The sequence below is a fragment of the Aptenodytes patagonicus genome, chromosome 5 (assembly GCF_965638725.1).
Source record: "Aptenodytes patagonicus chromosome 5, bAptPat1.pri.cur, whole genome shotgun sequence".
Lineage (NCBI taxonomy): Eukaryota > Metazoa > Chordata > Aves > Sphenisciformes > Spheniscidae > Aptenodytes > Aptenodytes patagonicus.
In genome coordinates, this window is record NC_134953.1 from 13,298,383 (window position 1) to 13,320,750 (window position 22,368).

Genomic DNA, 22,368 nt, shown 5'->3' on the forward strand with positions numbered 1-22,368 from the left:
GACAAACCTATCCAAACAGCAGCGACAAACAGCAAAACTGGATAACAAAATGGGTTACGAAATCCACCCGGAAAACCCACGTGCTCATGGATCTCTTGTGGCATTGAAAATTGTAAGGGCTTACACTTGTGTCTAGTCTCTTCACCATCGCTATTCTGAAAAGTCTTTTGTAATGACTTTATTATAAGGGGTAAATGGGGCAAGTGCTATCACTACTGAAGTAAGAACACAAAGCACCCAGGTATGCAGATTGGCAGCTTTGTGTGAGGAATTCATTACTTACTGTATTTTCTTCCATATCACGCTACTTTTGGGGATATAGTTGTATTTGCCAGCTAAGCAAACGGGTTCCAAAAGACTTAATTTTTAATGACAGGATTTGATGGTTTTATTAAACAATTAGTTTGCATTTCCCTTCATTTTTTGCAGCTTTTTTTAGTGTTCTGAGAATGTCACTATTTTGCATATGTTTCAGAACAAATGTAAAACTGAATTTCTGAAGAAACTAGAGCATCAAAAGCTAATAGAGGCAGAGAAGAAACGAATCGCACATATGCGGCAACAGCAGCTTGAATCAGAACAGTTTCAATTCTTTGAGGATCAGCTTAAGAAGCAAGAGCTAGCTCGAGATCAGAAAATCAAAGAGAGCGTGGTTATGTCTGAACAGGTAGATGGAAGTATGCTATCCTGTATTTCTGTACCAGAGAACAGTTCCTTATCTACTGCACTGCTTGAGAAAAAAGAGAGGAGCGGCACATCTGGCTGTGCTGGACATTCGCCTCCAGTAAACCGGGTCTTAAAGCCAGCGGCTACTTTAAGTGCTGTTCAGAGTAAGTGCAGAGATTTTTTTTTTGTACTTATCTGCTTCTTTGCTGCTTATAGCAGTCCATGTATTGCATATGCATATGTATTTATTCACCATGAGGACGTCCATAGTGAAATAAGCATGAATAGGTTAATGTACACACAACAGTTCCACACAGTTCCTTCATTTTAAGAGAGGAGATTAGTTGCACAGTTTCACATTTTCCAGTTGAGTACCAATAGATGGATCTAGAGATTGAGCCTTAGTGTTCCTGTGGCCTGAAGTCTGAATCTTGCCATGGACTTCAAGGGAACAGAAGCAGAACCTGTGGTGGTTCACCCTGGAAAGCCCTGGACTGGGAAACAGTATCAGCTCGCTGTCACCTCAGAGGCAGGCTAGTGAGCATATCTCATGACCTCAATTTAGGGTGAAGTCCTTATGCTGTAGATTTATTCTCATTAGAGATCTGTGATGTGGTAAGTATAATTCTTTCACTTTTAATAATTTCCTGTAACTGTGTATATTTCCTTATTTTAGGGAACTTCACTGTGTAAGCTGCAAATGCCTTTTTATCTCTCTCTCCTTTTTTTGTTTGTTTGTTGTTTTTTTGTTAGCTCAATTGGCCGAAGCACTCAGAGGCGTCGTTTTGCCCAGGGACCTCTGTCACAAATTTTTGCTGCTAGCAGAGGCAAATACAGTAAGAGGAATAGAGACATGTGGAATTCTCTGTGGAAAACTGGTACAGTTTAACCCTCACATTTGTATGGGGAAAGGTGTATCTGATAGTGCTGTATTTTCCTATAATGCATCGATTTCAGAGCAAAAGCAGATCTAAACGATTAGTGTTTAATGTAATTAACTTCACATTATAACCTGAGTGGTCACTTCAGCAGCGTGGGCTTGCCTTATTGGGGAAACATTTAATCAAAGTTACACTGCTGTCATTATAAAATGTAGCAAGTTTTTCAGCACGCTGTACAATACAGGCTTTTTCGAGTACTTTCTCTGGCATTCATCTAAGGTAAGTGAGGTTTAGTTACAGGACAATGAAGTATAAAGACTGTTAAAATCTACCGGAGTCATCAAACTCATAATGGCACAACAAAAAAGAAGAAGAAAATCCCCCCATCAAGCTGTAGAACATCTGATTTTCAGGCTGTTTTTTTCCTTTGACCTAGATAACACTTAATGTCCTTTCAGATCAGGGAAAGATGTCATGGCTGATGCTGGCATACAAAGAATTTTAGAGATGATGTCCAAGTGTATTTGAATTGTATAAAGAGAAAGAATAGCAAGAGTAGTGATGTTCCAAGCTTCATAGAAATTAATTGTAGTATTCTCAATCCTCTTTTTTTCATGTTTTTAATTTTTTTAAAGGACGTCCTTTTCACACTGGTCTTTATGAACATTTCAATCCAACAGTCTCATGCTGTTACTAATACTTCCCTATATGTTTTCATGCAAAAAAGCTAAGGCGTATTTTCAGGTGCAGTCAGTACAGCTGCACTGGAATCAGCGGAGCTATACCACTTTGTTTCAGCTGATACGCTCACATCTTTCAGGTTCTGATCTGGCATTTATTTATTAGTTCATTTGTTCCACTCTAAGTCAACGTTTGTTTTACAGACACATAATGAATTTACTATTACCCATGTAATAGTGCCAAAGCAATCTGCAGGACCAGACTACTGCGACATGGAGAATGTGGAAGAATTATTTGGTATTCAGGATCAGTATGACCTCCTCACTTTGGGTTGGATCCATGTACGTATGACTCATAGATTCTGGCTTTTCTATATCAGCTCTGCATACTACGTGAAAGAAACCCTGGAAATAACAAGCGAAAGAAATAACTGGAATAATCTAATTTAATTTGCTCACTTAATTCTAATTGTCGTGATGTAAATGAGCACTAATGTTATCCACAGATGTGTATTTAGTAATGAAGTTGGCACAATGAGCCTGCTTTTGCCAGTGCAACTTTTGTTTATGTTGATTTAGGGGTATATTATTACTTTCTAATGCCATTTATTTTTCTACTATATTCAAAATTTGGGGGGGAGGGTATTGTGTTGTTTAAATTTTACATTAATTTCACTTTTAGGTATTTTGGACGATCAAGTCATTTCCCTTTGTCGTGTGCTGCTTCATTCCACCTTTTTCCCCCATGATCAGAAAATTGCTTGTACATCTGGTTGTGAATGTGCCTCCACAAACCTCATAATGAAAAGCCACTCTAACAATGTAGAATCTGGGTTAATAGGAACTTAAGAAACTGGCCTGGGGAAGTACTGACGCTTTCACTTGTTACAAATTATTGTTCCTTCTTGAATGTATGTCAACCTTGATTTGTAAGAAATATTTCATGATGTTGAGTTTTCCCTTTCTTTTTGTAGACACATCCAACACAAACTGCATTCTTATCCAGTGTTGATCTTCATACTCATTGTTCTTATCAGCTAATGTTGCCAGAGGCCATTGCAATTGTTTGTTCACCAAAGCATAATGAGTGAGTTCTGATTTTTCTAAGTAATATTTAGATATTTTCCCCTGCTCCTTATCTTCAAATTTGATCAAATACAAACAGCACATGTCAACTGGGATGAAGGGCAGGAATATTGTGTTATGACTTTGTTTTCTTTAAGTTGTTTAGACTTACATTCCAGTCAGTCTATATGCACAGTATTGTTTCTGGCTTCCCTCTCCTCCTCCCTCCCAGTCCCAGGTTTTAAATTTTATTTATTGTTATGCTCTGCTCAACCAAGTAGTAATGACAGGAGCTGTTCTTCTGGAGACGTGATTGCCAGTGCCCTACCACAGATGTATCTTCATTCTGTCTGATGAAGGAAGTGGTGGGGTTAGCTATATTTCTCTAGGATGATGTGAAAGTTGCAGTTTGGGGACTAGAGGGATAAAGATCACTTTTTTGACAATAAGGTCCTATTTTTGTATTTCATAAAATACAAACAATAAATATCTGGAAAAAAACTGGAACTGTGTAAGTATTAATGTGAAGGTTTATAATGGAACAGGTTGCCCAGAGAAGGTGTGAGGTCTACATCCTTGGAGATATTCAAAGCCTGACTGGACATGATCCTGGGCAACCTGCTCAAGGTGATTCTGCTGGAGCAGGGGGGTTGGACTAGACAATCTTCAGAGGTTCTTTCCAACCTCAATTTTGTGACTCTGCTTTGGTGTGCTTGGAGTTTCAAGGCCCCAGGGCTAACTCCATTGTTTAGACTGTGCATTTCTTCAGCCTTTCTTTCTGGCCTTCTGCCCCTGTTAGATGACTTCTATGAATCCAATTCTGGTTGCTTAACTTCCTATATGGGCCATTCAGGAAGCAGAGCTGTAAATACAGATGGAGTGGCAAGTGCGCAAGCACTAGGCTTTAACTCAGAGCACAATGCCTGCACACCTTTTCAAATCTCTGGTCTTGCACACTTCCGTAGTTTATGGTAGTACCTTGTAACTAACTCTAACCTGTTATTCCTATCTCTCTAACCTGTTACTCCTATCTGTAACATTTATTAATCTGCTGCTGTCCTGTAGTTATTAGGTATTAATGTTCTTTACAGAAGGGTGAGTATTCTAACTTTTTATTCAGTACTCAAAGTGTTAGGTCATACGTATGCAGCAGTGCATTTTCTAGTGCTTTGTATTACTTGATTACCTAAAAGAGTGGGGTGGATGTGTACTCTCACTGGTAGCTTAAAGGCTGTTCTCTTTTAAGTTGCTCCTCTAGAGTTCAGTGAATGAAATGCAATCCAGAACACCTAAGTTTCTGTTTTGTATCTGTTCTTGTATGAACTAGCCTTGGCCTTAGTAGGCTAACTTGCCTAATGGGAATAGCAACGGTACTGTGGTTTTTCTCCCCTTCCCCTCATCATCTCTTTCTTACAGGAATACAGCCACCCTTGATTTCAAATATCTTTAAGAATCCAACCCAGCCTCAGCTTCTGTGTATCAAAGGTTACTGAGTACCATCCTGTTGTCCTGCTGTTAAGCTAAGCAATTTGTATGTGAAACCTTGGACTTGTATTATGGGGCAGTATGTAACAGTAGTTTCATCTTTTGCTTTCCAGCACTGGCATCTTCAGACTTACTAATGCTGGCATGCTAGAAGTTTCTGCTTGTAAAAAGAAGGGATTCCATCCACATACAAAGGAGCCTAGGTTATTTAATGTAAGTATATAATCCAACATGGTTTTGACTATTCAAATTCTTGCCCATGGTTCTGTTGCAAGCAGAAATTGTATGTGTTGCAGATTAGGTTCCTTTATACTTTCCCTCCCATTTTAATAAGTCCATTACTCTTACTTCACTGACCAAGGTAGACATCAGAAGTATAACTTAAATCGTCGACAGCAGCCATGAGACGAGTGTTACACGCTGCCATTCAAATGGTGGCTAACCAGAGGCAGTTACCATCAGTCACCACTTTTACCTGCTTTCAGAAGCAAAAGCCAGAGTTTCAAGCAGGAGGTGTTCCTGAGCTCTTCAGTTTTTAAACAAAGCATTCAGTTCATCTCCCCAGCTGTGGTATCCCAACAGAACATCCCAGCTGCTAAAAGTGCAGCTATGAGTAGATTAAGCCCCATTTCCCTCATTGCCTATAATTTTCCCCCGGCTTCTCACAAGCCTTTCTCAGTAACTACCATATCTTTTGATGTTTTAATAGCATAGTATGCTGTATGTATGGCTGAACAGTATAGTCAGTTGTGTATAGACATTATCAGAAATGTCACTGTTGTCTGGAAGACAACAATCTTTACCTTTGAGTAATTAAGATTTGTTTAAATGGGGCTCATGTCAAATACAGAGTATCTCATATAGCTCCAAATAAAATGATCGAATGCAGAGAAGTAATACTGAAAGACATTGGAATTTACTTCTTTGTTGTAGGACTCTCAGAATGTCAGTATTATTTTTCCTCAAAAGCAGGAGAGGTTGGGTTTCTTTATTTTGTTTTGTTCTTTTATCATTGACTCTGGGGATAATGAGAACGTAGTCCAACTCTGAAAAATTTTAAGACTTTTGTTCCAGATAGGCTCTTTTTAGTGGTCCTTCACAGACTTAGTTCATGAATAAAGTTGTTACTGGCCACAGGAGCTCAGTTACAATCATTAGACACACTGCTGGTACCACATATCAAACACAAATATACTTTCAAGTACAATCCCCAAAACACATTGATCTTCCAACAAAAACAGTAAGATCACAGCCTCATTTCCTGGAGGAAAAACACCAGGGGTGATAATACAGGAAGCTTCATGAAACCTGACTAGAACAATTTGAATCTGCATCTTTCTGGTTTCTGGTAAAAACTCTTCTCCACAGACCCAAAACAAGCTGTTACTTAGTCATGACTGTGTCTGAAGACACAGCGTAGTCCTAAATGCTCTAAAAATCCATCATGTGGGCAGATATATCTGAAGCTACTGCAGGAAGAGAACAGAGTTGACGCTTTCCTCACTGCTGTCCCCCATGCACCTGTTCTAACGCAGCACGCAACACCTTCCCCCTCCACTTCAGGGATCCCGTGCTGTGATACATAAAGGATAGCACAGAAGTCTAATCTGTTTCACAGGCCAAGCACTAAGCAATATCCTCTTTAGAAATTTATTTCTGATTGCATGTTGTAGTCCTTGCTTTATTCAGCAGTCTACAGCTGTGACAGTGAGGTCTGCCTGTGAACAGGCACAGTGACAGGTACAATCAAAGTTGGATAGATAGGCATAGTATTAAGCAGGCTCAGAAAGTTAAAAGGAAACAATAGCCCTCATATGCTATTTTACTGAAACTGATTTCTCTGAGTAATGGGTTGACTTCTTCTGCAGCCATGTACTCATGTGGTCGGGAAAGACATAAAGATAATTGTGTTGGATCTGAGGTGATGATACAGATGGATGATAGCGATGTTACTACACAAATGGCCAAAACAGAAAAATGGATTCCTGTTTTTCCTACATTTTCAGAAATAACTTTTATATTTATACATTTTAAATTGAATGGTTTGATATTTATTGCTCTAGCCTGTTTTGGAGTTATTTTGTTGCTCTGTCAAGATGGAGTTCAGTGGCATTACCCCTGAATCTGTAAACAAATCTCACCTATGAAACATAACAATAAAATGAACTTCAAACAACAGTAACTGTGTTGAAACAAGCCATGTTTCTTTCGTCACTTGTCGGCATCAATTGCTTTGAGAAGTAGGGATTTTTAACAGTGGTTGCCTTTTTGTGACTTCCAGCTATGTACATCTCTTCACTGCTTCAGTGAATTTACATTATATGTAGTAGAGTCAAATACATCAGTTTGGGTGATTTTTTTCATCCTTTTCCCCATTCCACCTTTGTATAGCTTAAGTTTCGGCTGTTATTAAGTAGAAAACATTTAGGAAAACGCAAGACCTTTACCTGAGAGCTGACCCTCATCACATCTTGGCATAGCAGAGATGCATCAGCGTCCCTTGGAGAAATGTGTCTTCTCCAGCACCCCTCTAGTAGAAATTTTTATTTGAAATCAAGTTCTTATCCCGAAAGGGATTCCCTGGATCTATCTAGAGTTAGATAAAAAGATCTAGATAGAGTTAGAAGGAAGAACCATACAAAGTTATTTGCTCTAACAAGAGTTTATTTAGTATCTGTTCCAAGAACGTAGATGACCTATACTTTAAATAATAAGGTTAGTACAATAAAATTTGGAATACGTGCTAACAGTCAGAAGCTGGACAAGATCTGGAACCCAGGGGTTACGCAGACATGGTAAATAACAGGTGCTGTTGCAAAGAGCTTACAGTTTGAAAGGTAACGAGTAACAGGCACGTGAGGTAAACTATTGAGTTTAGACAGGAAACTAGGTAACAAAAATAAATAGCATCCTTTATCCTGAACTCTAATGAACACGGATTGCAGCAAGTTCCTTAGAACTGACCTTTTCCAGGTCTGTCTCAGTGAATTCTTTATTCATATATATACTTTTAAGACAGTATTACTGGCTTCAGCTTCTATGTATATTCTTCTAGTTGAATATCAGTTGCCTAAGTTATTTTATCTACTTTGATTACATTACCCCCCCCAAAAAAAACCCCAGTTCTGAAGAGAAAGTGTATTAAGCCAGCTTAATTACCCTTTAGACCTTGCCAGGAATCGCAACGTAAAAACAATAGGCTGCACTCATCCTGAGGGCATATGATAGGAAAGTCATGTGTTCAATCTAATATTAGTGTTTAGATATGCTCCCAAAGGAACGGGTTTTGTTTCTTTAAAGAAAACACACTGCATTGTTGCAGTACGCATCGTACACCTCTGGGCCACACACACTGTAAAAAATTAGCTTTTCCAGCATGACAGCTGTGAATTAAGAAGTGATGTGGATAGATAATATTTCTGGATAGAGCAGATACAAAGCAGAGTGTCTAGGCTCATCCTGATATCGAACAGATGCTACGCTCCTTTGGTACTGCCCAGGACTTTGCAAACAGAACCAGTCTTGATTTTTCCAGACTAAAATGTTTACTGAGGCTAAGCTTTGACAACATGCAGCCTGATAGCTGAGCATTTTCTAGCATTGGCATCATTGAGCAAAAGGTACCACTTTTGCTATTAAGCCCGGTATAGTGTAGTAACAAATTCGTGTCACAAGATGGAGCTTCAAACCAGCTGTAATGGTACCTCCACAAATGCATGGGGTTTGGGTTTTTTTTTAAATAGGAGCAGCAATTTCATAGCATATTTAAAATTTATTCAAAAAAAAATACATAGTATCCAATTAATTAGAGTCATTATGATGAAGAATTTATGGAATGAAATTATAAGAATGTATTTTCCTGAATACATTCACAGTAATACACTAAGGAGACATATAAAGATAAAGCAATTTAAAAGCATTTGCGGTGAACAATGGATGGGCCAGCTTCATCATATTCCTGTTTGCTGATCCACATCTGCTGGAAAGTAGACAGGGAGGCAAGAATAGAGCCTCCAATCCAGACGGAGTACTTACGTTCAGGAGGAGCAATGATCTGTTTAAAAAATAAAAGCATTAAGTACAACTGTCCACTGTGACTAAAATACATTTGTTACACAAAAATATTAAAGCAGTGATATTTGATATTAACAAAAACACTGTATCTATGGGCTAGTGTCATCCTTGGCATTACAGTTAGCCATTGCTGCAAGCAGTAAAGTTAAAAAGTTGTTATTTAAGTCTGAGTGTAAATCCTCAATTTCTCTGCCTGAGTCAGTCTGCCCAGTAGGAGCAGTGCATTTGTGTATTCATGCCTGCATATGAGAAAAGGGGAGGTAACTGCTCTGGAAACATCTAACGATAGCCCAGGAGGGCTTGGAAGAACGAGTGACTTGTGGAGCACTCCTACTGGTATAGCTGATAAAATGTTTGCAAAGCAAGGAACGGAAGATTTGAAGCAGCAGGAGGAAGACTGGTTTGTCAGAGACTCTTTCTTTTCTGAACTTGTAGGCCAAGGACAAAACCAGCATTTCCTCTTTCCCATCTCCATCAGCCAAAAAGGGCTGAGGAAGCTCACATATAGCCCCAGAGGAAAATTTATGCTGCTGGGTCCACGCTATTCTTCTTTGGCGATGTTGGGGCAGTCTGCAGAATTCACCGTGAACAAGGAAATGAGAGAAGGCTCTCTTCTTCCAGCAACAAAGTTACCAGGTGGTGATTATTTGCTAGAAGGTACAGACATGATTCAAAGTATGTACAAAGCACTTACTTTGTAAAGTGTTGCTATGTTTCATTAGATTTTTGAGGACTTCGTACATGCCAACTCAAACAGTCTACAAATAATTGCACCATACCTTGATCTTCATAGTGCTGGGAGCCAGAGCAGTTATTTCCTTCTGCATCCTGTCTGCAATACCTGGGTACATTGTAGTGCCTCCAGACAGCACGTTGTTGGCATAAAGATCCTTTCTGATGTCTATATCACACTTCATGATGCTGTTGTAAGTCGTTTCATGAATGCCAGCAGACTCCATGCCTGGGGAAGTTACAGAAGAACACTGAGGGAGCAACTCCATATAGAGACTCAAAATTGTTGACACAGAACTGATGACATGAACTTTAGTGTCTCTTTGGAAGACGTCAGTCTTCAGAGCTGTGAAAATCTGGAAAGTCATTCTGCAGTTGTCTAAATTATTTGCTTAGGAGTTCCTTGGTGTACAGCCCTCCTCTCCCCCTTATGCACACAACTCCTCCTTAGAAAGAAAGCTGGGGGTGTGGAATAGTAAAGTTTCCACTAGGCTTTTGCAGGCAATCTCAAATGTCCTAAAAATTCCTTATATGGTCTTGGAATCATTTGTTTTCTTTTTTCTTTTTTTTTTCTTTTTTTTTTTAATTGAGCCAGATCAGAGACAGAACAGTCAAAATATGTCCTAATACCTCTAAGTATGCAACTACTTCATCTATTTCTGAGCTGAAATTCTGCCGATTGGCAGAACCGACACTGGATTTCTGTGTGACCCTGTTGCAATTCTGCCTTGTGGCTGTTGATTTGCCTGCATTGTGTTGGCTTTGCTCTGCAAATGTGATGAACCATGGATTCAGGATTTGGAGCAGTCTTTTTGAAAAATAAAAGTAGTGCTTCCCCTCCACACCACCTCCCTGCAAGCACATTCAAACTACAATCCTCACACTACTCAGAAAAGTGGCTTTGCAGTCATACTTCTCGTAGTAGCCAACCGCACAACATACAAAATGGCATGGGCCCAATGCCAGAAGCCAGGAATAAACATTCAGGGTTTATTTTGGGAAAGCATTTTGCCTTGTTGTTTGACATGAAGTTCCTCCCACCATATTAATAAAGCTGTTCTAAAAGATTATTATATAATGGGTGCTAGGACATACCCGTGTATACGTCTAAGTGAGTTAGCAATGGGACGCAACCAAAAGAAAACAGGGACTTGGTATTTATGTGCAGTTTACCAAGGCAGAACAATCATTCAACCTACCAATGAAAGATGGCTGGAAGAGGGTTTCTGGGCAGCGGAAGCGTTCATTTCCAATAGTGATCACCTGACCATCAGGAAGCTCATAGCTTTTTTCCAGGGAGGAGGAAGAGGCAGCAGTGGCCATCTCATTTTCAAAGTCCAGGGCCACGTAACACAGCTTCTCCTTGATGTCACGGACAATTTCACGCTCCGCTGTCAAGAGGATTCAATCTTTAGAATGGCATTCGGGAAGGATCCAGACATGTCAACAGGTTATTCCCTTTCATTCTCCAAAACACACACACACACACACACACACCCCACCCCCCCACCCCCACCCACCCCCATTTTTTAAACAAATCCTCTGCTAGTCTTGTAGGGGACTTTGCTGTTAGATTCCTTCTTGTGTCCAATCAACTGCAGAACCTCTGCTAGTCCTTCTTGCGCATTAAAGAACTCTGCTCCTCAGTCAGCAGCGTGTCCTTACCAGTGGTCACGAAGGAGTAGCCACGTTCCGTCAGGATTTTCATGAGGTAGTCTGTCAGGTCACGGCCAGCCAGGTCCAGACGCATGATGGCATGTGGCAAGGCGTAGCCTTCATAAATTGGCACATTGTGGGTGACACCATCCCCAGAGTCAAGCACAATCCCTTTGAGAAGATAACACACAATTCGTTCCCAGGTATACATCAACACACTTAACTATTTCAAAATGTCTATGCCATCTTCCCCAGAGGCCTACCTGTGGTACGTCCAGAAGCATAGAGGGACAGAACGGCTTGAATAGCTACATACATGGCTGGTACGTTGAAAGTCTCGAACATAATCTGAAATGCAATTAAAATAATTGCCTTAACACTAGGGGTTTTAGCTTAGTTGAAGCAATATACTGAAAGAGAGGGAGAAGACAAGATTTTCATATTTCTTGATGGTTGCTAATAACAAGGAAGGAAAATACAAAATCTAAATCCAAAAATATTTGTCCTGTAAGACATCTCCCTGTATCTCACCTGTATCTTTAACATACGAATATAGACACATGCACATATGAAAGATAAATCTGTAATAGGCCTGGGCATAAAAACAGATTAAGATGACATAAAGTTTGGACAGACTGAAGTACTCACATTCAAAGGGGATGCACCGACTTTCTAAAGTAAATGTAATAATATGCAAACATGACAGGTGGTCACTATGCACTTTCCATCTTCCAGAACTAAGAGAGAGAGACTACGGGACAGCATGACTAACTGAAATGATGAACTTCACATCCTGTTGAATTCAGAAAGTTGGAATTATTCCATAGCTTCAGTGTGAGCTTACCTGGGTCATTTTCTCTCGATTGGCTTTGGGATTCAGTGGTGCTTCAGTCAGTAGAGTCGGGTGTTCTTCAGGTGCAACACGGAGCTCATTATAGAAAGAGTGATGCCAGATCTGAGAACAATGGGAGAAGCCAAAGGAAAGAAACACTATTAACCAGCAGCTCAGAATCACTTCCAGACAGGTATTGTGCTCCAACACCCTGCTTACAGCCCTAGAAATAGGCTAGTAATGTTTCTCATGCAGTTGTTCTTATTGCCTTCATAGAGATTACCAAAGTAACTGAAGAAAGAAAACCACTACTCTCAGGTTTTACTGCTAGTAATATATGACTTCTTTTAAGGACACATAAGCTAATGAGAATAAATAAGTTATTCTTACAGTAGAAGAGACAGAGCAGGACAGACTTGGTTCCAGCAATGCTATTTCAGTAATGACTGAAAGTTAAACAGTTTCAGAACAGCTCTAGAACATATGCAGACCTATGCAGTAGAGCTCAATAGATAATGGGTCTCTTGAAAACAGTTTTGTCTTTTGGTTTGTAGAGGCCAGCCCAAGAATTCACAAAAAGAAATGAAGGCAAATGGTTTGTGAGGCTGAAAGTCAACTTGTGTTTATCGCCTCCTCATGGCTCATTCCTCCCAGCTGTAAAAATCGGAGACCGAGCGGACTGCAATGGGGAGGTTAATATACCAATAAGAAGTAAAAACACCAGAGACTTTCTAAAGGCCAAAAAGTTTTTTCTAAGCTTGTTTTCAAGCTGGTGGTGATTAGAGACTGGTTGATAGGTTTGGCAGCTGAAAGGTTTCGCTGTCTTTCCAAGTAAAACGTACAATGCTATGAGAGTCAGTAAGTCCTGTGTGGCTCCACACACTTGCAGTGTGTTGTGATGTCCCGACTGTTCCAAATAGCCCTATTTCCACAGCACAATACTAAATAGAAATACCATCTTAGAAATTATATCAACCGCACAGACTACGACTGTAAACATGGTTCTGGAAGCTTTTCATCCAAGTACTAGCTCTGAAATGGATGCATTGCACTGCAGTATTGCCAATCTTTTAAGTATTAAAAAGTATGTGTGTAAACAGTGCCCTTCACATCAAAATTACATACATGCTTTGTATTTTTGCAGAAACAGATACCTTCTTAAATTCCATTTCTTTACTAGCAAACTGAGGATATTCCTTTTCTTTCCTTTTTTTTCTTTTTTTTCTTTCTTCCCCTTCCTTTGCTAATGCAAAGATGTATAGATCATACTGGAGTAAAAGAACTCCCAATAACTATTTTTACGTACTCCTAGTGACACTTCAGCTTTAGATGCAGGTTAACCTTTGCTGTTAACAACCTTCTCGTCAAACCATACTTGATAGCATGACGCTTTCATCTAAAATTTAGTGGATATTCTGTAAACATTTGGTTCAAGTATTTCTGTTTACCAGTGATACATATCAACTTTTAAAAGCTGAAATACCTTCTCCATGTCATCCCAGTTTGTAATGATGCCATGTTCTATGGGGTATTTCAAGGTCAGGATTCCTCTCTTGCTTTGAGCCTCGTCACCTACGTAGCTGTCTTTTTGACCCATACCAACCATCACACCCTATAAAATAACACAAATGGAGTTAGTCTCTCAAGGAGAGGTGTCACAAAGTAGATAGAACATTAGCTGTGAAATAAATCCAGTTGCCAGTGATACTAGTTACAAAACACAAATACTAATGAATAGAGAATTACTCATTGCTTTTTAATTTCCAAAATTAAATGTTTAGTTCACTTAAACCTCTGGAGTTCATGTTTCCACTACAGTTTAAGTAAACGGCACAAGTACAATGTTAAACTCATCAAAATTTTAATTGGAAAAATAGGGTTGTTTTAATGTTCATTATTATTTAGGGTTGAACTATCTGCTAAACTATAATAAAGTGGAGTAAAAGCAGAAAGTGATGTTGTGCCATCTAAGGGTCAAGACGGAGCAATACACACTTTACATTTCCCAAAGCTTAAATTTCAACATTTTTTAATCTTCTTGTTGAACACTATAATATTGCCATCAGAGACAGACAATTTTAATCTACTGGTACAGGCTTCTTTTTAGGTATTTTCATGGATCCTGTAGAAATCATCCATGGACCAGAAGCTGGAAACTACTCTGGATATACAGTAATCTCTATGTTAAAGTTAGAAATACTGGAAAAAAATAGTATATAGTAGGATGCTTTGAGTGCGTAATACTTTCATCAGAACTTAGTCATTACACACTCCAAACCTTAGCATCTCTAACTGCTCTGTCTTAGAAACAAGCAAGCTGGATTTGCAATTTATGATGGGATGATCCTTCCTTCAGGGCACTAATGCTATCCGTGATATGTGATCAGGAAAGAAAGGTTCTAGAAATCTGCTGTATTTGTTTCCACTGTGGCTGCATGGCTTGCTTTTGAGCAATTAATACCGTTCACACTATCTACAGAAGCTGGCATTTTAATATTTTTTTTCAAATATGTTAATGCCCAGAGGCCTCAATGAGGCACACATTTCTTCTGCCCTGAAGAGCTTAAAACGTATTTGCTGGGTATATAAAGTACTGCATCTTACTTACGCCTTCCCATTTCACCAGGTCCTTGGATGGCATAGAAGCAATTAGGTGGATCTACTAATTAGGAGGATTAGTTTGTGGTGGCCTAGCCAAGCTGCTCTAGTTCATGCTAATAATGATCTGGCTCAGAAACTCTCTATATTTAACAGCTCAGATAATATATGTATTTTGCAAACTATCAAAATCGACTGGAATGCATCATATACTCAGATGTAAACCTTGAAGCTAAAGAAACTCAACCCTAGACAGGTGCCCATTTGTGATACAGCTAAATGAATAAAGTCAGGAAGGGTAATAGGAAGCTGACTGAAAACTTCTCCTTCCTCCTTTAGTTTTCCACACTTCACCTATCATCAGCTATTAGGGCAGTCAAAATTTCCAGATATTTCTCATTGGGCTTTTGTGGTTTTTTTAAACTAGCTTTACTCACCAAGTTCTCTGGGTAATCCAAAATTAAGGGACAGGCAGAAGAAGGCATATAAGGGAGTGAAAGATTTTAGAAGGACTCCTCTCACAAGGCAAGAGACCTGCTTTGACTCAGGTGAGTGCACTGCTGGACTCATTTTGCCTGGAAATGCTGCGTTACACAGATCACCCAGGGCTGGGCTAGCCCCAAACACGGGAAAAGGTGGCTCTGGCGTGGAGGGCTGGGGACAGGGCAGCAACGCCTTCTACAAGCCTTGTATGGAATAACCAAAGCAGTTCATCACCTGGTGCCTGGGACGACCCACAATGGAAGGGAAAACTGCTCTTGGAGCATCGTCCCCAGCGAAGCCGGCTTTACAGAGCCCTGACCCATTGTCACAAACGAGGGCAGTGCTGTCCTCTTCCTCGCACATCTTCTACGTCAACGTCCTCAGGCCCTCCAGACAGAAAATGGCCCTATGAAAAACAGCAGGAAAGAATTAAAAAAAAAAACCAAAACCAAAACCCACCACACTTAGGTAGCAGACCCACCCTTGAAGACAGAGGCAGCTGTATGAAAGCAACCAGCAGCAGCAAAGAGAGGTATGGCACCAGTTTGGCCTGCAGGGCCACACAAGGGAACGGGCTTCTTTTTGAAAGCGCAAGAGGTTTCAACCATGTCTGCCGGAGGGCTATATGTGCTAGAGATTATCCAGGGGATTCCAGAGGAGACTTCTAGTCCTGCGGCATGGGCAGACAGACCAGGGAGCAGCAAATGTTTACCTAAATTTGGTCACAAAAATCCACGGCCGGGGGCGGGTGGGAGATGAAAGAGAACACTGGACTGACAGCTGCAAAAACAAAGATCCCTTTGCATCGGATTCAGCACAACTTCCCCCGCTTTTCTATCACCCTGACAAAATCCTGACACATGTGGAAAGCTGTCAAAGGTAAGAGGACTTCGGTCTTCCCCCTCCAGTCTTGGGCTTGCCAAAGACTAACTACATTAAATACTAGGCATGTACCAGTGGTGTTTTCCTGATGCGGATATTAACCCACTGGGTCAAGATGGCCAATTAAGTTTACATTTAACCTTTTAAAAGAGAAGAAATGTTCCCAATTAAAAAGGGGGGGAAAAAAAAGCCTTTTCCAGCCTTCCCCTAGTCACTCAGAAAAAATAACCTGCCTTTAAAATGAAGTCAGGGATAGTATGTGTTTTAAAAACAGGCCATAGCGTATGGTCTATCATCATTTCAAAGGAGCTAATAAACTGCATTTGTAGAGTGGCAGAGCAATTTATGCTGGCTCCTTGTCTCAGTAAAAAGAAACTGCTGTCCTCCTCTGGCAACAGGAAGATAATATGGGTAATAAAAATGCTTTGAAGGCTTTGTATTAAAGTCAATTACAGAAACAAGTACTGAATACCAGGACTCAAGAAGAACTATTTGCTTACAATTTATAGCGTGGTAGGGAATCACTTGGCTAGCTCTGAGCCTGGGCTTCCATGCAGAGTTCAACAAATTGCAGTGTGTTAACAGCTAAAGGAGACAGCTGTCATCCACAGACCAGCTGGCTCCGCACGCAGTCTTCGAAAGCTTCTGCCACAGGAATACTGGAAGCGCAGGACAAAGTGGGAATGGGGTCAGCGAGAGCCAAGGCTGATGAGCAACAGAGCCCACAATCTGTTTAGCCTCTACATCGGATGGAACAAGCATGGACAGTTCTCCCAAATCCTTCATTTGAGATCCTCCGTCTCTCCCCAGCCAGGCAGCCATGAGACACGGCTGCAGCCCCGCTCCTGCAGGCTGCTTGGGCATAGCTCCCAGGAGAAGACAAGGATAGAGAAATCCTAACTTGATGTACTCCAGATATTTTATCATTATTATTGGGAAAGGAAAGTAGGTTGCAATTTTTGTGTTTATTAAACTCCTAGGAAAACAGGCTCTTTATATTCAAACATTTACTGAATGGAGTACAATTGTTATCTAACATGAATGAACAGACTGGTTTGGACAAACCATTTCCTAATTAGGAAATAGGCTTTTCAACCGTCTGTTTTTGGAACAGAGTTCGAGGTCAGGGGGTTTGCTCAAACCCATGCAGCTAATGCAATGCCAAAAATCACTTGGGGGAGGGGAAAGAAGGGGGCAGGAAAGGCTACATTTCTGAGCTTAGTAGACTCTAAATGAAAACCATATTTAGTAATAAAGCACAAAAAGTTGAAAAATCAAAGCTGAATGATTTCAGATAGGGCGCTCTGCTGCCAGCCAATGAGTTACAGCTCAGGATTGCCACGGCATGCAGTAGTAACACCTTAGAGCAGCAAACGTCACTCAGCACTGTGGAAGAAAGGAAATTTTTCTCCGAAGTAATTCATACAGTATTTAGCCTCTTTCTTCTACCTGCTTTATTTCTAAAGATAACCAATCACCTCACCAATCTCCACAACAAGCTCCCAAGAGAACTCCTGCCCCACAAGAAATACTGTGTGTAGCCTGTTCCATAATTAAATGTTTGGCATTTTACAGAACAGTAGTTTCATATACATAGAGACAAGGACAAATACACACACATCCTCATTGTATCCTATTAGGAACTGCTGTTTTGCATACTTCCAGCTCTTCTTACAGTCACATTCCCCAAAACACTCATGTCACATTACGCTGAGTTAGCAGCACTGAAGCAAACCTGCTGAGAAGCCCTACTACACAGCGGGCAAATTCACCCCTTCAGGAACTCTGTTCTGTACAAAACTAACACCGCAGGGTCACATGGGTTCATTTAAACATTAGTATAGCTATAATTCCAGCCATGGCATTACACAAACTGTGTCTTTATGCTATTGCTGGAGTGCTGGTGGAATCAGCAAAATCGTCAGGTAGAACTTCTATTTCCCTTTTGGAAGTGCGATAAAATAAAGACAACTCAGTATAGATATTACAAGCGTTTTATCAATTCAACTCTAATAAATAAGTAAGTTTGCTTAAGTAAACTACAGCACGGCAGTACATCCTCCTGAACAGCTTCCATTTGACATTATTTAATTGAAGTCCTCCAGCAATCTGTAAATCATGCTATTGGTTCAGTGCCACTTACCCTGACAGTGCTTGGCTGGGGATTGCTGCCCTGGGACGGTGCACTCTGTATCTGAAAGCTCTGAGGTTATATAGCCCCTTCAGCTCTTCTCCTCCCACTGGCCTCCCAAACAAGGAGCAGAGACAGACAGAGACAGAGCTGAAGTCTCTAACAAAACCATATAGGGACCTTATTACAAAAACCTCTAATCTGGGTGGCCACAGGCCCTGGGTCTCTTCCACTGCATTCCAGTGTAGAGCTCATGAAACAGGAGGAGACTTTCAGCTGTGTAAGATAAACACTTTAAAACTTCAGGAGAGTTGCTAAAATACAGAGAGATGGAGTGTGCCCACAATAGACACCCTCTGGCAGGAGGAGCGTGTGTTCAAACAAGAGAGGTCCAGGCCTCCACAGTAACATCCAAGAGGCAGAGAGATAAATTGGAAGAGCAGTCATTTATAAGAGGGAAGGTGTTTTTAAAGAAACACTTTGCTTTCATTAAAGATTTTGACAAAAACAATGAAAATATTTCTGGCAAGCTAAACAGCTGCTGAATTTTGCTACAAAGTCTCTTTAAAAGCTCAGTGTTTTGCTTGTGTGCTAAATATTGCCCATAGGTTTAAGGGTAGTGAAAAAAGTACCTGCTGTTGTATAGGGTTCACAGTGAAGTCTTTGAAGGTTGCGAAAATGTTCTGTTAAAAGATTGTTATGATCCCCTCTGGATTGCAATGGGTTAGAATCCATTCTGTTTCTCTGTCAGCTTATTTTCAAAACCCTAGGACCTGTGGGCCAACTTCGCCCTAGTGCTACTCCACTGATGGCCACAAGCCTGGACTGTTGTAAACTCATCTCAAATTGTTCATAATAAAAGTTGTTAAAATTTATAACCCCCATCTAGCTTTTCCGTTGAACATATTTTTAGCGAATAAAGCACGGGTTCTCACTGTACAAGTTATTTGCAGCACAGAACTGGATTTTTACAGCTGTAGCCAGCTGTTCGCTGGACAGGCTGATTCTAGCGAAGCAGCCCTTTCATAGTCAACAATATTTTGTCATTAAGTTTGTACTAAAGACCAGAAATCAGCATCTCTAAACTCCAATATTAAACCGTTACAAATTCAAAACTGCTCTACACACACAAGCGAAGAAAGATGTGAGAATCCAAGTGAGATCCTTGCTTTGTGAGTCTTGTTACAATGGGGAGGGGCATCATGTGTTTGCTTACAAAGTGCTTGCTGCCTAATTGAGTAGTCCTAATGCAAGAAAATCTCCCATACAACCACAGTGGGAGTTTTTCTGATGTAGAGATTATAAGGATTAGGCCACTAGTAGAGATAGCAGATAGGCAGAATTATGGATTGACGACCAAAAGGAATTTAACTTTTAAGGAAAGGAACTTTTAAGGAATGTAACTGCCTTTGAGGGTCAGAAACAGAAGCCAGCAAGTGTTGGAACATGAGCCATGCAAAAGCTATTTATTATTTCACTTCCAGCACTGGGGCAAAAGATAAGAGATATTTAAAATTAAAAAAAAAAAAGGGGGGGGGGCTTGGAAAAACCACCAAGGTAAGCAACCTACAACAGAGCATATAAACAGACCCTTTTTTGCATATCTTCGACTGACACTGAAAGGACAGCGAAAACCAAATTCTTGGTTTTCAAACAACACTCAAAAACACAGCTGAGAAAAATTATGTACCTCACATAGAACATATGGTATTAGATCAGGGAACTCAGGTCAAGGGGAAGGAGAATTTCACACAGCAGAACCTTCACTGCAGTATCATGTCTGATTTTGATACAAACATCAATTACCTCCTAGATTGGAGGAAACATAATCCAAGGTTTTCAGAAGCATCATCTACTACTTCTCCTTGGAAATACCAAGACTGGGACAAAAATCCAAAAGAATCCAAACTCTTCACCTTAATGAGAAGAGGTTCACGCTCCCAAAAAAGCTTACTGGTGATGATGCTTTAGCACATACAGCACATATGAGATTGCAGAGCCAAGTAAACAACCCTTCAGTAGAACTGGTAAACCATTCACTCCACACCTCAGCATAGCTAGAAATACAGGCAACAGTTTTCTACAAGAGGCTTCTGTGGATATTATAGGAGGCAGTGGCCATGCAGATACCACAGACAGCCTCGTACCTCTGTTAAGCTTCCTCACAGTTCCTGTAAACTTAGCCTGGTGTGTATCACAATTACCGGTGGTGGCAATGATGGCAGCAGCAGCCCCTTGGCTGCTATGAGGAATGGTTATTTGGGTGGGGATCACACATCACCTTTCCTGTCATGGGCACCAAAGATGTGGGAATCCCAGCTTTCAGGGTGCTCAGGGAAAAGATACGGCTGACACAGAGTCTCGTTCAGAGCAGGCAGTTGTTGATACGGCGATAAAGAGGAAACACCAGTTGTTTGGAGGGACCTACCATACGAAGGATATTTGTTAGAGACAGGGCTATGCAGACTAGAAGGGAGAAGTAAGCCCCGAGGCTGACTGAGCAGTAGTGATGGATACACGGGAACAGCACAGGAAAAATGTGGAAATGCTGCACAACCGTGCCTCCAGCACACAGCGGAGAGCCAGGGCTCAGCAGGCAGCTCATCTCTGGGGCGTTACGTTATGGAAGGTCCCGGGGCAGGAAGGAAGGAAGGCAAACAGGTGAACTATGCAAGGAAATTAGGTCAGTCCGGCTCGAGGGACATTATAGAATATAGGTATTTCTTTTCTTCCTAGTGATTCCATGCTCAAGGTATGACCACACAGATATGACTACAGATAAGAACACATGGGAAAAAATGACATTAGTAGTTTACACCTTTCTTCTCAGCAGCACAAGTGATTGCCAGAGGGGTGGGGGAAAGGGGAGAATGTACTTGGCATGAGACAGGAATAAGAACATAAAGAGAACTGAACAGAACAAGTCTTCTGAGAGCCAAGCCTAAATGCTGGGGATCAAACCTCTGAACCCTCCTCTGTAGCTATGGACACATACCAGCTTAGCCCAAATATATATAAAATTTTTTGCAAGAAAAAGAATACAATACTATTTCTGAAAGTAGTTTAGCTTCCCCTCTGGAGGCCACTTCCATCACCACTTTCTGCTGCCTATCTTTCAGCACTTATCCCGCCCATTTGTATGGAAACCGCCCCAGTGCAATTTGCCTGGTGTGTCTATATCCCGAGGTCCTAGTTCTTTCATTGCATCCATAGCCACAAACTATGGTTTTTAGTTGGCTTCACCTGAGAACTTCTGTTTGTCCGTGCTAAACCATTTTGCAGTCTCCATCACAGCAGCATGTCCAGAGTATGATCAGAGAAAGGAAAATAAGTGGAAAAAATAATTTTGCCTCTTTCATACCCTTTTCCCTGCTCTCTTTATAGTGATACTAGCAAAGCTCCCATGCACATTGGGAACTTCCCCACGGACTTCAAGCACCTTTCAAGATATCAGTGGAAACCCTTAGCTACGTGTTCCTTAAGTGAAGTTCTTTGTTTGTCAGTAACTTGTGCAGATTGTTGTATGGACACGAAATGTGTTTGGGACTTCACAGCAGCAGCAGCAGTATAGCCACCAGGCCTAGGAAATGGGCTTCAGCTGGCCTGAAGAGCGCCAGCTCAGAGGCCATGCACCACTTCGTAGATGCCATTCTTTTTTGGTAAAGGAGGGTAGAAGCTGCAGTCTTATCCCAACTGCTATAGAAAACTGGGAATAAAGTAACCCCTTTGCTCATAACATTACAAGCCATTACTTTATAAGGAAAAACAACTTCTGAGAGTGCATGGAGACCTTCCTGCCTACATCCAATTGGCTCTTCAGGAATGAGGCTCTGCTAAATATGTCTCTGGCTCCTTTTTATTTGGGGATTCCTTTCATCTTCATAGCATTAGCAGAATCTCCAAATGTTTTGGTTTGTCTGGCCTCAGGCCCTCTCCTCTATCTCATTGATAGGCTTTACACTTCCCCACCCCCCCCCTTTTGAGAAAGGCAGGAATAAATAAGCTTTAGGGAGCAGAAAGTCCCTCTAATAACCTGATTCATTGCAGCTGTCACACAGTATGCATCTGTAAAGCGTCAGATCAACCGTAAGCTGTCAGACCCATAGCCTAGCTTTCTCTATGATTGTCAGGCTCTTGCACTGGTCTCTCTCTAACAACTAAGGCAAACCAGCTCTAAGAGAAAACAGCTCTAATCATTCTCAA

The 22,368-nt window shown here is 40.8% G+C and overlaps 2 protein-coding genes across 9 annotated transcripts in view; one reads left to right on the forward strand and one right to left on the reverse strand.

Annotated features, from left to right (window-relative positions):
• Positions 1 to 9,637, forward strand: part of STAMBPL1 (STAM binding protein like 1) — a 26,029-nt gene extending 16,392 nt beyond the window's left edge. For 5 of the 8 annotated variants that reach the window (XM_076338713.1, XM_076338714.1, XM_076338716.1 and 2 more), the window contains 6 exons: positions 476 to 830; positions 1,420 to 1,544; positions 2,432 to 2,569; positions 3,202 to 3,314; positions 4,891 to 4,990; positions 6,646 to 6,959. In XM_076338713.1, the coding sequence (XP_076194828.1) occupies positions 476 to 830; positions 1,420 to 1,544; positions 2,432 to 2,569; positions 3,202 to 3,314; positions 4,891 to 4,990; positions 6,646 to 6,702 (888 nt within the window). In that variant the 3' untranslated portion in view covers positions 6,703 to 6,959. Of the gene's footprint in view, positions 1 to 475; positions 831 to 1,419; positions 1,545 to 2,431; positions 2,570 to 3,201; positions 3,315 to 4,890; positions 4,991 to 6,645; positions 6,960 to 9,286 lie in introns of those variants that run through there. The other 3 variants (XM_076338719.1, XM_076338720.1, XM_076338721.1) reach the window with 3 other exon arrangements.
• ACTA2 (actin alpha 2, smooth muscle) lies at positions 7,427 to 18,251 on the reverse strand. Its single transcript, XM_076338722.1, has 9 exons — positions 18,178 to 18,251; positions 15,387 to 15,558; positions 13,555 to 13,683; positions 12,084 to 12,194; positions 11,503 to 11,587; positions 11,249 to 11,410; positions 10,783 to 10,974; positions 9,631 to 9,812; positions 7,427 to 8,831 (listed from the first exon to the last, which is right to left on the reverse strand). Exons 2-9 carry the CDS (start codon positions 15,513 to 15,515, stop codon positions 8,688 to 8,690), a joined length of 1,134 nt encoding a protein of 377 aa, XP_076194837.1. The 5' UTR covers positions 15,516 to 15,558; positions 18,178 to 18,251; the 3' UTR covers positions 7,427 to 8,687.
• Positions 18,252 to 22,368: the final 4,117 nt, after the last annotated feature.